Below are 15,217 nucleotides of genomic sequence, written 5' to 3'. Positions count from 1 at the left end.
TTTTGCTTTGATATGAAAAAAAAAGACGGTAATAAATATAAACAAACGTGTGCATCACATTCGGTTGCTGTCATTTTGAATGGCTTTAAATGTCATCCCTTTGTAACAGCAGCGACAAAACAACAGCGACAATAACACAAGCGGCACAAAGATTACAATCAGTGTTTTTATTGTAAATTCTTGTTGTAACTTATTCGAGTGTATGCGCTGCAAAAATCCATTAAAGGGCCCATGATGTACGTACGTAAATATGTACATGCTCTTAACACTCGTTATATTTATCAAGGGTTGTTTAATAAAAATGATTTAAATGAAATTTAAATTTCTTACACAAAGAAACAGTTTGTGATTTGTAAAAATTTCAAATAATCTTTAATGTTAAAAAATCCTTTCATTTTTTATTTAGAATCAGTCCTTAATACTAAAACTCATTTATAACTTTATTTGATCTTAATGAAATCTGAAAAAATTGATTTATTAAGATTTCAAAAATGTTTTTAATATCCTTTTTAAATTTTTAAATAAAAAGTCATTGGTAAAATTTCTTTTTTGTAAAAATATATTTTATTTAATAGATTTTTTCAATCATTTAATTGTCAACTATTTTTTTCATATTTAAACTTAACTGCTAATACTAGTAATAATAATAAAAAAATTATAATAAATTTAAAATCGTTTTAAAAAAGTTTAGAGTATTTACAAAATTATTTTGAAAAAAGTTAATTTTTAAAAGAAACTTCCCTTGTTTTGAGCAAACACATTAAACAATTTTTAAATGAATAAAATCGTTAATTGCATCTTACAATTAAAATAAAATTTTAGTTTTTTTTCGTTAATAATAAACAACGACGAAATCGTAGGACTATTGCATCGACAATGAAAACGAACTCTGCGTACGATTTTATGAGTCGAGCATAAAAATTCGCCGGAATCCTTCAGTTGGGGGGAGGAGAATTTTTTTTCGATTAGTAGAAAAAAGACCATTGCAATAATCCTGGGGTCTGTTGCGGGGAGTGCCGGGCGGGAAATTTGTTTTAAACTTATCACTATATCACAAGCATTTTTTGGGGGGATTTATTTGTAGGGAGAGCTGCTACTCCATTTGTTGTATCACATTTTTTCAAGAGTTGAAAACCTCTTGTTGTTGTAGGCGTTAGTATTTGTTTCCAGTGCAAATGAAAAATTATATGTGTTGCTGTTGTTTTGCCGTCGGCTTTTTTAAATACAGACACACAAGCACATATATATTTTTTCTTAGTTTGCTACATACACAATTATACCTCGATTGCTGTGCCAGCGCTTTCGGGAAAACTGAATCCATCAGTTGTTGAACTGTTTTGTTTAAAGTCCGTTAGCGCTGTTGCTTTCGTTGGCCATTAGAATACGTTTCCATGCCAATTCCTTGGCAAGCCGTAAGAGAAGATAAGCAATGACGACATCTTGCGCCAAATTAACTTCTCAGTATGGGCGCCACACGGTTTTTTGGGTGTTGGCGGCACTCTTGAGTTTGGTAGCAGCTGGTAAAGTGGTTTCGGGTGATGATTGGCGAGAATGTTGTGAGGAGGTTTCATGGAAATAGGGTTTCATGGAGGAAGGAGCTTTCAATTCACATCTGGCACGGGGAGGCAAAGTGATGTGTTGGGTAGGTGAGGAACGGGTGGAATCGATGGATTTATCCAAGTCTTCAATGGAGCCATTTAGGCTGGGGATTTGTGGACGCAAGATGGGTACAAAGGCAGATTTAACCACATCGATTTGTTCATCATCTGAATCAGCATCCGAGGCAGATTGTTCGTGAAGAGAACTGGTTTCTACCGAGGTGTTGAACTTATTGTTGAGAGCAGCATGAGTAGGCGAGGAGGAAGAAGGTCTTGACGAAGCTGGACTAATGTGAGCTGGACTGATGTGTTCGGTAGAGGAGTGTGAGCCCAAAGAGGTGTTGTGCATGTGATTAGGGCGAGCTCTTAAGCCAGCCAAGTTGTAGGGATGGAAGGCATGAGGATGAGCAGCCTTTTGATGAGGATGCAATAAATCAGGATGAGCTTGAGCAGCAGCAGCAGCGGCGGCAGCAGCCACAGGATTGAATGGGAACTGAGGCATGCTGTAATTGGAACCTGGAGGCGAAGGAATCATGCTAGCAGGATTTACAGCTGGAGCACCGGCTGGTGGTGGTGTAATTTGGCTGGGATGATGATAGTCATTGGGAGAACCAGCAGCAGATGGTGGTGGCACTACAGTTTGGCCAGTTGGCAAAGGTGAAGTTTTAGCCAAAGCGGGATGATGGACAGCTGCGGCAGCAGCTTGGTGGCGGAAGTAATCAGCATAGCCGTAGGTCATGTAGGCAGCATCTAACCAAGCAGGATTTAACATGAATGGATTGAATGCTCCTGGATGTGGATAACCGTAGCCTAAAAAGAAAACAAGAAAAACAAATCATAAGTATAACCGTTCACAAAACATAAATAAAAAAACTAAAAACTTTTGTTTTTGATAAATGAAGGAAACAAAAAAGTGTTTTTTTTTAAAGAACAAAAAAATTAAAACAAACTAAAAACTTACTTTGCTTACTTCTTGGCTCCCGTGGACCATCAACGGTCACTTTAATAGCTTTGGTGTATGAGGCAATCTGCACTGGATATGTAGCAATAGTAATGGTCAAGGTGAAGGATTTGCCACGACCCGAACGGCCAACAAAACGTAAATCATTGAATTTGGCCACTTGATTCTTCATGATGGCGGTGCTGTTGCGCAATTCTCCGCAGTAGTTCTCATCATTGCCACACTTGATGGTGACTAAGGTGCCATCGGGTACATCATCCAAAGCAATAACTTTGAAGGCACCGGGCAGTGATTTGTTGGAACGCCAGTGATTGGGTAGAGCACTGCATAAGATGGAAGGAGAACCAGTTTGGGCCAATTCACCGTGATATTCTTGCAACATTTCGTGGAGACTGGCAAACATGTCGGTCATGGAGCTGGGCATTTTGGCGGCATTGGAAGTGGTATCTGGAGTAGAGGAACCAGTCGAGCTGGCGGAGTTTGTGTTATTGTTGTTGGTAGGCATGGCTTGGGCGGGAGTAGCAACCATGGTGGGACCAGCAGGCAAATGCATATTTAAATTCGTTGTGTTTTGTAAAAATTGAAATTAATTGATAATCCAAGTGTTGTTGTTGTTTAGATAATCCTTGTGTTATGGTTTAAGTTTTTTTTTGATTTCGTTTAATACGATCTTTACACTTTAACTGTTTTCGTAAGACTGTTGTTAAATTTTCAAACACTTTTTCTTTTAACTCTCTTTTGAGATTTTTCTTTTTTCAAATTCTTTTTTACACTGTTTATTTTTCTTAAATTATCCGTATGTTACGTTTAATTTTTATCTTTTCTTTCGTTTCTTGTGCGTCGTTAAAATTTTTTTTTCGTTACGTTTTTCTTTTTCAAAAAATTGTTGTTTGTATTTTTTTAAGGAAACGTTTTTAATTTTGTTTCTTGTTCTGTATGTGTTCTTAACACGTTCAAGTCGCTGAGTGAACTGACTCTCTGCAACGATCATCAGCAGTATTTGAAGTAAAAATGTGAATCGCTTTATGGGTCGTACGGTTGTTGGTTGGTTAAGAGTATAAATTTTTATTGTACGACCCCTTACACAAACTCTTACACACACACGCACACACAAATTAAGGGTGCATGCAGCAGGCAGACAGACAGACACACATTACTCGCTCAAACTATACAGGCCAGACAAAAAAGCAAGCAGGTATCAAGCAACCACCATTGCCACAACAACAACCACACAAAAAATTTCCCATTTTTCCATTGTGGTATTTATACGACACCAACAACTACTGCAACAACAACACTCATACGTACTTGAATACGCACACACTCACAAGAAGGGAAAATATATATTTTTTTCAACTCAAACTTGCCACAATCAACAGCAACATCATATTGTATTGGAGGAAAAAAATGTAAAAAATAAAGAAATATAGAAAAAATTAAATGTTTACCAAAAGAAACAAAAACAACAAGAGGAAAAAAATGAATTGTTGGAAATTATTTTTTTGTTGAAATAAAAATTCTCCCAAAACACCAAGAGAGCAAGAGCGTAGAATAAAAATTGTGCCGCTCAAAAATACACAAACAGCTCAACATGGGGTTGGGTTCATATGCCAGAAGAAAATTTAATTTCGTTGGATGATGGTTTTCAACGCGAAAAAAAGAAAAAATTTCAAGAAATATTTTGAAAGAGCAGGTCATAAACATAATAATAATAATGCTCCTGCTTTTTCCAAATCTATAGAGCATATACTTGCCACAGCAGTAGGCCTAAAGTTGACAACAAATTTAATGTCATTTAAGCTAAAATTTTGGGAAAAACAGTGGCACCTTACTGTCGATTTATCTAGCTTTTTTTAACAACCAAAACTAAGCGTGAAACTTTGTAAAATATTCTGGAGTACTTCTGATCGCATGTCACAAATCATGTTCTACACTTGCTGTTTGTTTGTAATTTTAATAATTATTTTTCATTATATTAACTAATGTTGCAAAAGGTATAGAAAGTTTTGGGGATAAAATGTGATTTTACTTTTGTTCTTAACCACTTCCGTTACTTATTAAAATTTAAGAGATTTCATATTGATCTTAATTTTATCATGTTATTAAGATCAATACTAAAATCTAGGTGATTCTATGCTAATCTGTAAACATTGCTATTAAATCTGCGACATAATCTGTGACGTTATTTACTACCATATGTACTGATCTTGTGATATTGCCAAGTTTCAGTGGTAGTTGTTAGATATTGACCATGTTTGTCAGCGCGAAGACGCTTTCGTTTATAAAGTTTTTTGTATCATCTGAAAGTCTAATTCATCGACTTTAAAATAATACAAGATTAATTCCATTCAATTGCAAACTGATCCCGCAGATGAATCAAGGGTTAACACAATCAATACATTAACGTGAATTTTAAGGCGTTTTGTTTCATTTGAGATCATTGCTAGATCAATTATATAATAAAAGATCAATCGAAAGCGAATGATCCTGTCAAACAGTAATTTATTCTTAAATGAAATCAATTCAATATTTTTTAATGAATATTATTGTGATAGAATAGTAATAATAATTAAATTAATGCAGTGATCAGTTTACAAATGACAAAGTGTTCGAACTTATGTGAAAAGCTTCGTATTGGAGTAACCCTGTATTAAAACTAAAGGATTTAGTTGAGTATAGAACTTTGGATATGTTAGACCTTAAATATTTGATTCAGAACTGATCTAAATTGTTATCTGTCTACCAGAATGTAGACTTTATTTCGAAAAATATCGTTTGATCGATCAATTTAAATTGTTCTTATAAATCGATTTAAAAATTTTCCACAAACTAAGTGTTGCAACAATACTGATCGCGAATGATCAACGATAACAAATTCTTTCATTCGATATAATATTGTTATTACCTTTTATTTCTTCTTAAACTTATTTTTCTTCTTAGTGACTTAAATTTGTATCATTAGATCAGTAGTGATCTATAGGAGTAAAACAAAAAATAAACGAAAAAGATTTCCATTAAAATTGAAATCAATATAAATGAAATTTTGAATACTTTTGGAAATTATTCAATTTACTAATAAATCTCTCTAAATCTTCTACATGCAAAATTCTAAGCTGTAAGTAGCTTTAATCTAAGATCAAAGAGATTAAAATTCATCAACCTCCAATGCCAGATCACTCTTCAGAATTGTAATTTCTAAGTGAAATACAAAAAGTAATTACGGAATAAACATTATTAAATCTTTAACGATAGATTCCATTTTTTAAAGTAGGAATAAAAACTAAAGTTTTGCCTAATATCATCCACATTGCGCCGCTAACTCCGCGTACGCCGTTATTATAAGCAACCAACAGCAGCTGTACATTTCTTTAACAAAAAGAAACTTACTAACAATATTTTCAAGTAGGACGTGCCCTCGCATTACATGACATCCAAAGACGAAAGAAGCATCTCCCTTTTTTTTCAATAGTCGCGAGCAATGTCGCGTGACGTTCTAAACGCACAGTAGGACATCATATGAAAATATTTTCGTATTTAAAGGACAAATCTCATATCAAACTGTGTTTTGTTTCAGAGATTTTCAGCAAAAATATGAAATCATTTAGACAATTTTTGACACTCAGCAGACTAAGTTAAATGTCTCTATTAAATATATCACTATTCTAGTCTAACACTCCTTGTATATGTACATGTAAAAGTAGAGTGTGTCCTTTTCATTTTTAGCAGTATAATATCATGTGCATTTAAGAAGCTAAATTTTCTTAGAAAATATGCTATTGTGTTTTCGAAAATTCTGCTTCATTCTTTACAATTTTTTTTTCAAAATTTTGTCTACAACTTCTTTTACGTCTTCTATCTGTTGTTGTTGCACTGCATTGTTTCCGGAAACTGCAGAAATCTTTGCTTTTTGTTGTTGTATCTTAAGTTATTCGGGAGCAATTTTCACGCTTCATCTTCATTTTCATTCATCGCCTGCTGATCATGCTCAACAGAAACTGTGTATATGTTTTGTGATCGTATTGCTCATGTTGCTTTGCATCGCTCAGTTACCGCTGAGCATTTGTAGTGTGAGGATCATGCTAGCTAAAGGATGTTCGTACGACCATGCGAACTCGCGGATGGTCATCGTTGTCGTCGTCCTTGTCACTGGTTTCGAGTGATTGGCCAAAGTGAAAATGTATGAAAACTGAGTTCATGTAGATATTTGTAATTATCAGCTAGTTAAATGCTAAAACGAGCGTGTAATAGTTTGTTAAATGAATTTTAGTTTGGGATAATGTCGTTGCAGTTTTATTTTGTTTAAGAAAAATGTGTTTGATGTCTTTAGAAATTTATAAAAGAAAACTAGTTTTTTAAAGAAATATTTAAAAATATATTATTATGAAAATTAGAAAATGTACTTGATTTGTTTGAGTTGTATTTGGAAATATCAGATTTGGAAAAAATTGAATATTGTTTTCAAATTTATGATAATTATAATCTTGTATGATCTTCGGATTTATAAAATGTTTGCGAAGTTGTTTATAATCTTGAAGTTTAGAACTTAGTCGAATGAATTAGATTATGAAAAACTATTGATCTAGGGAATCTAATTTAGATTTCTTTAGTAAGTGTTAAAATCTTTTGAATTTTGTAAAGCTGTTGAATTTTCATGAAAATCTCCTGTCTGTATAGTGATCTAACTTTTTGCCCAAATTTAGTAATGATTTTTTTAATCTTTTAATGAATTTGATCACTTTTATTAAAGTTTGCAGATCTTATTTTAAATCTTACTAATTTTTTGTAATTTTAACAGAATTTAATCGTTTTAATCTGGTTTTTAATCTCAGATAGGATTACAACATCTCTATCTTAAATGACAAAAGTCAGTTGAAATGATCAGTGATCAATATTTTTTACAAGGTGACAGAAGTTTAATAAGTTAAATAAACATTCGAATATGATCGCTAAAAGTTAACACACTGTGTTGAAAGTTTTAAATTCTTTCATCTGGCAATTTTTTTCACTGATCTTTCTTGTTCATTAAAAATTGATCTTCTCTTCTGTTTAATGAAGCTAATCGATAGCGATGAACTTGAGACTGTTTATGTCTTCAATTCAATAATTCTTTTGACTTTTTTCTGTTCCATTAAATGAATATTGTAGTGATCTATGCTTATGTTTGGCAATTGATCTTTCGATCTGTTCTTAAAAAATCGTTTCATTCAAACTATATATATTTATATGATATCCGTCTGTCCATAAGACAATTGAGAAACTGTTTCTTTTCTCTTTTAAAACATATTCAACAATATTTCAAATTTCAAAAATAAAATTCAATAACGATGAGATGAAATCAAAACTTCGAGTTCCTGAAAGGATAACTCTGGTTTTTACATGATTCTTAGGAAAACTCTTAACAATACAATATTTTATAGAAATTTATTATAATACCAGCTAAATGGTAAAACAATCAACTGTTGCTCTCAATTCATCTAATAATTTACAATAAATACTAAGAAATTTACTTATAACAAAACATTATAACTATCAATACAACTAATTGTTAAATATAAACTAATTTAAAACATTTGTTAATATTTTTCACCTAAAACATATTTTAACTAGTTTAACCCTTTACGCAATTCTAGGAAACTACTAAAATTATAAAAATTTCCCCCTCGTCTTGTCTCAAACCCTTTTTTATGAGTCTCATAATAGAATATAATTTTAATAAAAATTCATACACATTTCAACAGTAACCAACCACAGAAATATTGCTCTAATAAAAAAATATAATCATACCTAGGATAATAATACCCAACCAACCAAAAATAACTAACTACCTGTTCCAATTAAACGGCCTACTAGCTAAAACAGGTAGCTTAGCTGCTAAACTCTAGCGCTAATACATTTAAGCCTTTACTTATAAAAGTCAATCCCTTGGGCCTAGATGCTAAATATTTGTAGGCTTTTGGCTAACTTTTTTAGGAATTTACCTAAGCGTAGTCTAATACTCGGCTTGTTCGTAGCATAAATCCTATTTGTATCGTAAAAATGTTTGAGAATATTTTTTGACCACGTCGCACAATGCATTCGCACCTTAATCGCCCACTATAAAATGCGCGTTTTTGATAAGAAAAGAACCGCGGTTTTTTGTAACATTTACCTGTGCACACAGATCTATTGTGTGTATGTGTGTGAACACGCAATCATAAAAATTGGTTCATTTTATTAGATGGGTGCATTATAAAGCGCGTTTTGGCTTAAGCTGAAGGCTAAATGTGGATTTGTTTTAATAAGCTTCAAGGATTTTTGTGTGTTTAAAATTCTTCAAAAATATTTGCTAAATTTTTGTAGTTTGTTTTGGATTTGAAAGGGTTTAGCCAAGTTTAAACCAAGATCATCTTATGATTTTCAAAATTAATATCCAAACTAAAGTGAAGAATTTAAAACTGAAAAAAACTTGAGTACGATATTAGTTTTAAACAAAAAACGTATTTTCCACAGAAAATGCACATGCCGTCGCTTTTGCCATGATATTGCATTAGCTGCGATCATTTATTATATAGAAATTGGGGTTGATTTTACTTCTACTCTTACTGTAGATCTTTTACGTTTTATGTCTCATTTAGTGAGTGTTTGTATTTTCTTTTGTTTAAACTGGGCGTTTTATTAGCTGTGGCCTTATATTTGTGTTCATGTTGTTTATTTTGCTAGACTCCGCCTCATTTGGAAACACAAACATTCTGGCGAAAATTCCCTTATTCCACACTGTAGAAGATCATTTATTATAGCACGCTCTATTTTGGAATTGTGCCATATGTTTCAATGGTTTCTTTGTAACGTTTTGGGAAGAATATTTTGGTATAATTATTATTATTTCAAGTTCAATATTTTGAAAATAAATGTAAATAAAATTGTTTGAATGTCAAGTTCAATAATTTTAATCAAGGAAATTTAATTAAATGCAACTATTTTTAAGAAAGAAATTAAGTGTCATAACGTTATTTTATTAATTCAAGTCTGGCTCCTCAGCCCTTCATTCTAGTGTAAAAAATTGTCGTTCAATACTTCAATACTTTTCTATTATTAATGATCTTATTAAATCTATAACCAAATTCAGACCATTGATTTGGATAATCATTAAATTAACATGATTATTCTGCGGATTCGATGGGCTAATACTAATGATAAGGCATATCCTAATGAACAGCTATAGGCAAAGCTTTCATTTGCCACAGTCGATTTTACCCCGTCTCACACAAATATAAAAAACATGATCACCATTACCTCTCATTACAAGAGACATCTGCTTTAAAAATGTTTTTTTAGATCTCAAGACAGCTAAAGCCTTGTGTTACTGATTCTGTTTGCCAACCTCTAACGATGTTTGCTTTAAAAAGGCTTTGTTATATCTTAAAAAACATGAAGAAAAGATTATTGGATTTGCATTTTTCACTCTGATTACTTTGTTCTAACTCCCGGACTATTACCGGCTCTCAGATGTATATTCCAGACAAAACTATACAAAGAGCTTTTCTGTTATTATCTACCGAAGTCAGTCTATCGATCACAGACTCATATAAGTTTAAACAAGTATGAATGTATAGTAGGGCATGATCGATCATATGATACCCAATGTGGATTATTTTTTAAATAATAAATCATTTAATTTCTATTTTTACCTTAATTCTGGAACATTTTTACATATTTTAGACAAAAAAAGAGATTTTCATATGAGGATAAGTGTAATTAGTGTTTATAAGTTAATTTTGACCTTCAAGCTATTTTCTGATGGGGAGTTTGTATGGGTGCTAGGCTCAAATGAGACCCGATCTTTTCAAAAATTGGCAGTGTCATTTAAACTTCTATAAAACTAAATTTGTTCAATTTTTGTAGACATAATACAACATTGAACAAAATTATTATACCAAAAGCTCTACTCGGGAGGCACGGCTGTATGGTTGCTAGGCGTAATAATGGACAATTTTTCATATTCGTTAGCATTAGTCCTTAAAAATTGCGAATTGTAGAGTACGCGCAAGCTTTACAAACGGACGTACATAGCTAAATCGTCTGAGAAACAGATTCTGAGTCTATTGGTATTCTTTAAGATGGATGTGGGAGCAATAGTTTTAGGTGTTACAGTATAAACGCATAATACTCTCCCCACAATAGTAGTGTATGGTATAAAAATAAGATCTCTATTCTCATTGTTGCTCTAAAAATCCTGTCCTATTACGCAAGGGAGTCAAAGCCATCTAGAGCCATTTATTACTCTTTGGCGTTGTTTTCTTTATTAACTTCACTGATCTCACAAGCTTTTGGTTTTAAACTGATTATAATGTTTTGAATATATCTTAGTCTTTGACACACCGATCTACAAAAGTGAACGAAGCTACCATCAGAGCTTATTTGTTGCTCGAAGAACCTGTATATCGTCAACCTCGATTTAGTTTATCATTCTCAGCTGATGTATGTATAAAGCTTGCTAGAAAAAGATCAGCTTCATTAATGATATTTGTCAAAATCAATCAGAGATCTTATTTTGAGCCAATTTCTATAAATGCTTTGCTAGATCTTAAAAAAAGCAAAAATCTTGTTACAGAAAGATGTGTGGAGCTGGATATCTTCAAACATTCAACAAAAGAGGAATGCTTAATACAGAATAATTGGATAACTAAAAATTTTGACATGCTCTAGTTGTCGAAGATTAGTAGAGCAATTCGATCCAATTCTTCAATGTATAAGACAAGAGATAAAAATATGACGATCTTTTCCAATATTTCGCGAAATCAATCCTAACTGTAACAGTTTTTGAGAGTAAGGAGTGAGATCGAAAAATTCTTAACACACGTTTTTCATTACATTTTTCAACCAAAGTATTATTTGATTTTTTTTTGATCAAGTTACCTTTGAAAACATGTCAGTTATTATGTGTAATGTCAATTATATTATTTTTTTTGTTAATCTGATTAAAATGAGTGACCAGAAAAAAGTGCGTACTGAAATTATTAAATATTTTCAACTAAACCCAACTTGGTCTTACAAAAAGCATACAAAGGTCTGCCGTCAAACTGTTTCCAATGTTATTAAACAGTACCGGGAGAACTTGTCAGTTGATAGAAAACCTGGTTCAGGTAGAAGGAATGGTCCACATGATGTTTCTAAAGCCAAAAAATAGAACGCATTTTCAAAAGAGCTCCCAACACATCCGGTAGGAAAGCAGCCCGGTTAGCTCAGTGCTCGGACTATTTGGTACGAAAAGTTAAAGCTAATGCAGGTTTAAAAACATACAAGGCTCAAAAAGTTCCTGACAGGAACGCTGCTAAAAATTTAGAGGCCAAAAACAGAGCACGGAAATTGAAGTCAAGTTTTATAAAAAAAATATTCTTGCTGCATAATGGATGACGAAACGTATGTTCTGGCAGATTTTTCGCAACTTCCAGGTCAAAAGTTTTATGTTGCTGATGCTCGAGGGAATGTTGAAGAAAAGTTTAGGACCCAAAAGCAGACAAAATTTCCCAGAAAGTTCTTGGTATGGCAAGCAATATGCAGTTGCGGCAAAAGAAGCCAATCATTTGTTACAACGGGCTCTATAAATACCGAAATTTACATCAAGGAATGTTTACAAAAAAGGCTGCTTCCATTCATAAGACTTCATAATGTGTCCACTTATTTTTGGCCTGACTTGGCATCCTGTCACTATGGTAAACAAGCCCTTGAGTGGTACAAGAACAATAATGTGGTATTTGTAACAAGAGAGGCAAATCCTCCAAACTGCCCGGAGCTAAGGCCAGTGGAGAGATATTCGGCTCTTGTTAAAGGAGAATTGAAGAGTACAAAAAAGGTGTCCAAAAGTGTGGTAGATTTTATACGGAGATGGACTACATGTTCGAGCAAAGTGACAGAAAGCACTATAAAAACGTTAATGGAAGGGTTTCCGAAAAGGGTTCAAAATTTCATCACTAGTGATTAAAACTATAAAAATATTTTTTTTTTTTGTAAATTGTAATAATAATTTGAATCAAATAAAAAAAAATAAAGCTATAAGTTTAGTGGTTTCTTTTTTATAAACATATATGTATGTTAAGAATTTTTCGATCTCACTCCTTATGTAAAAACTTTGTACAATAAAATCCCAATATAATCACAAAGATCACGAACGATAAAAAATTATCTTAATTTTTGGTGCGACATTCGATATCGACCTAAATCTCAATATTCGCAGTTACGTCGTTACAGGAGTTTTAAAATTAAAAAAAAAAACTTGAAATTCGATTAAACATTATTTGTATTCTATTGAACTTTCGGTTGTTTTCGATTGCCTGGATTACTCTCTAGATCGTAATTATCTGAACTATTGCCATTAAGAGATCCTCATAATTTCTAATAGATATTGTATTTACTATAAAATTCTGTGTAATTAATAATATTAATACCTAATACTGACGTTATTCAAGCACACTGTTTATCATAAACTCTCTCCAATACTCTTAGCATTTCTGAAAAAAATAGAAAAAATCACAACATTTCACTGACTACTGGGTTACTGGACCTCAAAACAAAGTGATAAAAAAAATCATGCTCCCATTTTTTACAAAAATTCTCGTAAAAATTTCCTTTGACTACGCGTAAAAAATGAAAACACACTCAATTAATGCACAGCCACAATGCTCTCCGATTAAATGTAAAATTATGTTTACACAACTCCCTTATAAAAATAAAAAACAAATTTTCCAATTCCCACCATTTCCATTTCTGAACAAAATATTAAAAAAATATCCCAGATAAAAAATTAAAAAAATCCCTTACAGGAGAAAATTCTTCAAGTTTTTATTTCCACAATTTTTCTCATGCCTCCTGTTAACGTTTTATTTTTTTCATTTAACTGTTATTTTTAATATTTGAGTGAATTGTGGTTTGTTGGTATGGTTTTCTGGCTGCCATAGTAGCCAAAGCAGCTACAACAACAACAACGACTGCCAATGAAACCAACCACCATTTATACAACCACAAATGAAAACACTGTGTGGAGGAGAAGTCGCTACTTCAGCTAAAAAATGGGAAATAAATAAAAAAGTACTTTTTTTTAAAAAAATTTCCCACTTTCCAGTTTAACAGCATGAGTGATAATATTTTTTTTAGCGGCCTTTAACGTCAGCAACAACAATGATAAAAAAAGTTACTCATACAACAAGGGGGTTGATTTATTTTCTCAATTTTTCTTCCCTGCTCTTGTTTGTTAACGGCAGTCTTGTAAATATTTCCCAGTGTTTGTTGTTTGTTGCTTTCTTTAAATGAATGAATACATTTGTAAAGGGATATTTTTTTTTTGTTGTGGGTAAATTTTTTTTCCCAATTTCTTAACGTTTAATTTTTTTTCGAGTGACAACTGTATAATGTGAGTTGAGTGTTTATGTGTGTAACTAACTAAAGAAGAGTATTGTTAATCTATTTGAATTTTGAGACTATTGCTGTCTTTATTTTACTTGAGTGTATTTAATATGAGAATGAGTGTATGTGTGTGTAGGATTCCTTAACTGTGGCCAAATATCTTTTGAGACTCCTTCCCAGTGTAGTTGTTGCTGTTGGTTTTTGTTTAGCATTTGTTGTATCTATGCATTCATAAACATTTGTTAAACCATGTTATAATTGCTCGGTTGTGGATACACACAACAACAATTTTCTGTTTTTTTTTTTCTTCACTCATTTCGGTGTTTGTCAGTGTGGCCACTATGGAAAATTGACGTATAGCAGTGGTTTTGGCACTGTTTTGAGTAAAAGTATTTTTATGTATGTTCGTTTGTGCAAATGTGTGGGAGAGTATTTCCTTTTTTCCAATTTTAGCCTTCATTTCATTTTCTTCTTCTTTAGTGATGGCTGAGTGAATTAGTAATTTTGTGTTTTTGGTGACACCCCCACCTTTTTTTACATGATTTTGATAAAAAAAAAGCCACAACTCGACAACTGTGTGGAGTTCCGCAAAAGACACAAAAATATATATAGACTCATATACTAGTCCCCATAAAAGATTGACTCTTATAAATTCTGTGTAGTTGAGTTTGTGTGTTTGCAAGTGAATTTATTTATGTATTAACTTTTAGTAAATTTTACATATTACCTTTTCCTTTTGACTATTTGGTCTTCTGTTTTATGTAGATTGTGGGCTTTAAATTATTTTTGGTGGCTGTGTTATGTGGGCAGCCAGAAAATTTGGGCACTTTGGTTATGGGTTGTGAAATTTGTATGAAATAATTGAGATTAAAGTGGCAATTTTTTGTGTTATAGGCATTTAAGGCAATATAATTAGCTTATGCGTAAAGAAATATCTAAGAGCAGGGATTCTCTTCATCTTGAAAAACCCTTTGAAATGACGGACCTAAAATATGAGGAAATAGAAATCTGACGTGTGGTAAGATGGCTTTTAATGAATGTTGTTCATTGAACATATAGCGCTTGATTTGATTAGATTTGTTTGCGGTTTTGATTCCTGATCTTATCACAGAACTTATTCCTACTTATAGAGTTGGAGGTGGGTTAAAGTAAAATAAAATCAAAACTTAGCGCTGATTTACTCAGAACTTCTTTATCAAAATCAAGAGGTTGAGTTCCAACTTTGGAAATCAATATTTATTTTACGTCGATTATAGAGTTCTCGAAAGTTTAAAGAGAT

At 32.4% G+C, this 15,217-nt stretch overlaps 1 protein-coding gene across 2 annotated transcripts; it reads right to left on the bottom strand.

The window, feature by feature from the left end:
• Positions 1–745: 745 nt before the first annotated feature.
• LOC111674826 (segmentation protein Runt) lies at positions 746–6,853 on the bottom strand. Of its 2 annotated transcripts, none has more exons than XM_046947229.1 (2): positions 2,569–6,853; positions 746–2,408 (listed from the first exon to the last, which is right to left on the bottom strand). In XM_046947229.1, exons 1-2 carry the CDS (start codon positions 3,110–3,112, stop codon positions 1,459–1,461), a joined length of 1,494 nt encoding a protein of 497 aa, XP_046803185.1. In that variant the 5' UTR covers positions 3,113–6,853; the 3' UTR covers positions 746–1,458. The 2 variants fall into 2 exon arrangements, with proteins under 2 accessions (XP_046803185.1, XP_023291256.1); XM_023435488.2 differs by having other exon boundaries at positions 2,560–6,852.
• Between the last annotated feature and the right edge of the window lie 8,364 nt (positions 6,854–15,217).

This window comes from Lucilia cuprina, chromosome 3 (genome assembly GCF_022045245.1).
Source record: "Lucilia cuprina isolate Lc7/37 chromosome 3, ASM2204524v1, whole genome shotgun sequence".
In the NCBI taxonomy this organism is placed as follows: domain Eukaryota; kingdom Metazoa; phylum Arthropoda; class Insecta; order Diptera; family Calliphoridae; genus Lucilia; species Lucilia cuprina.
This window is presented reverse-complemented; position numbering and strand designations above follow the sequence as displayed.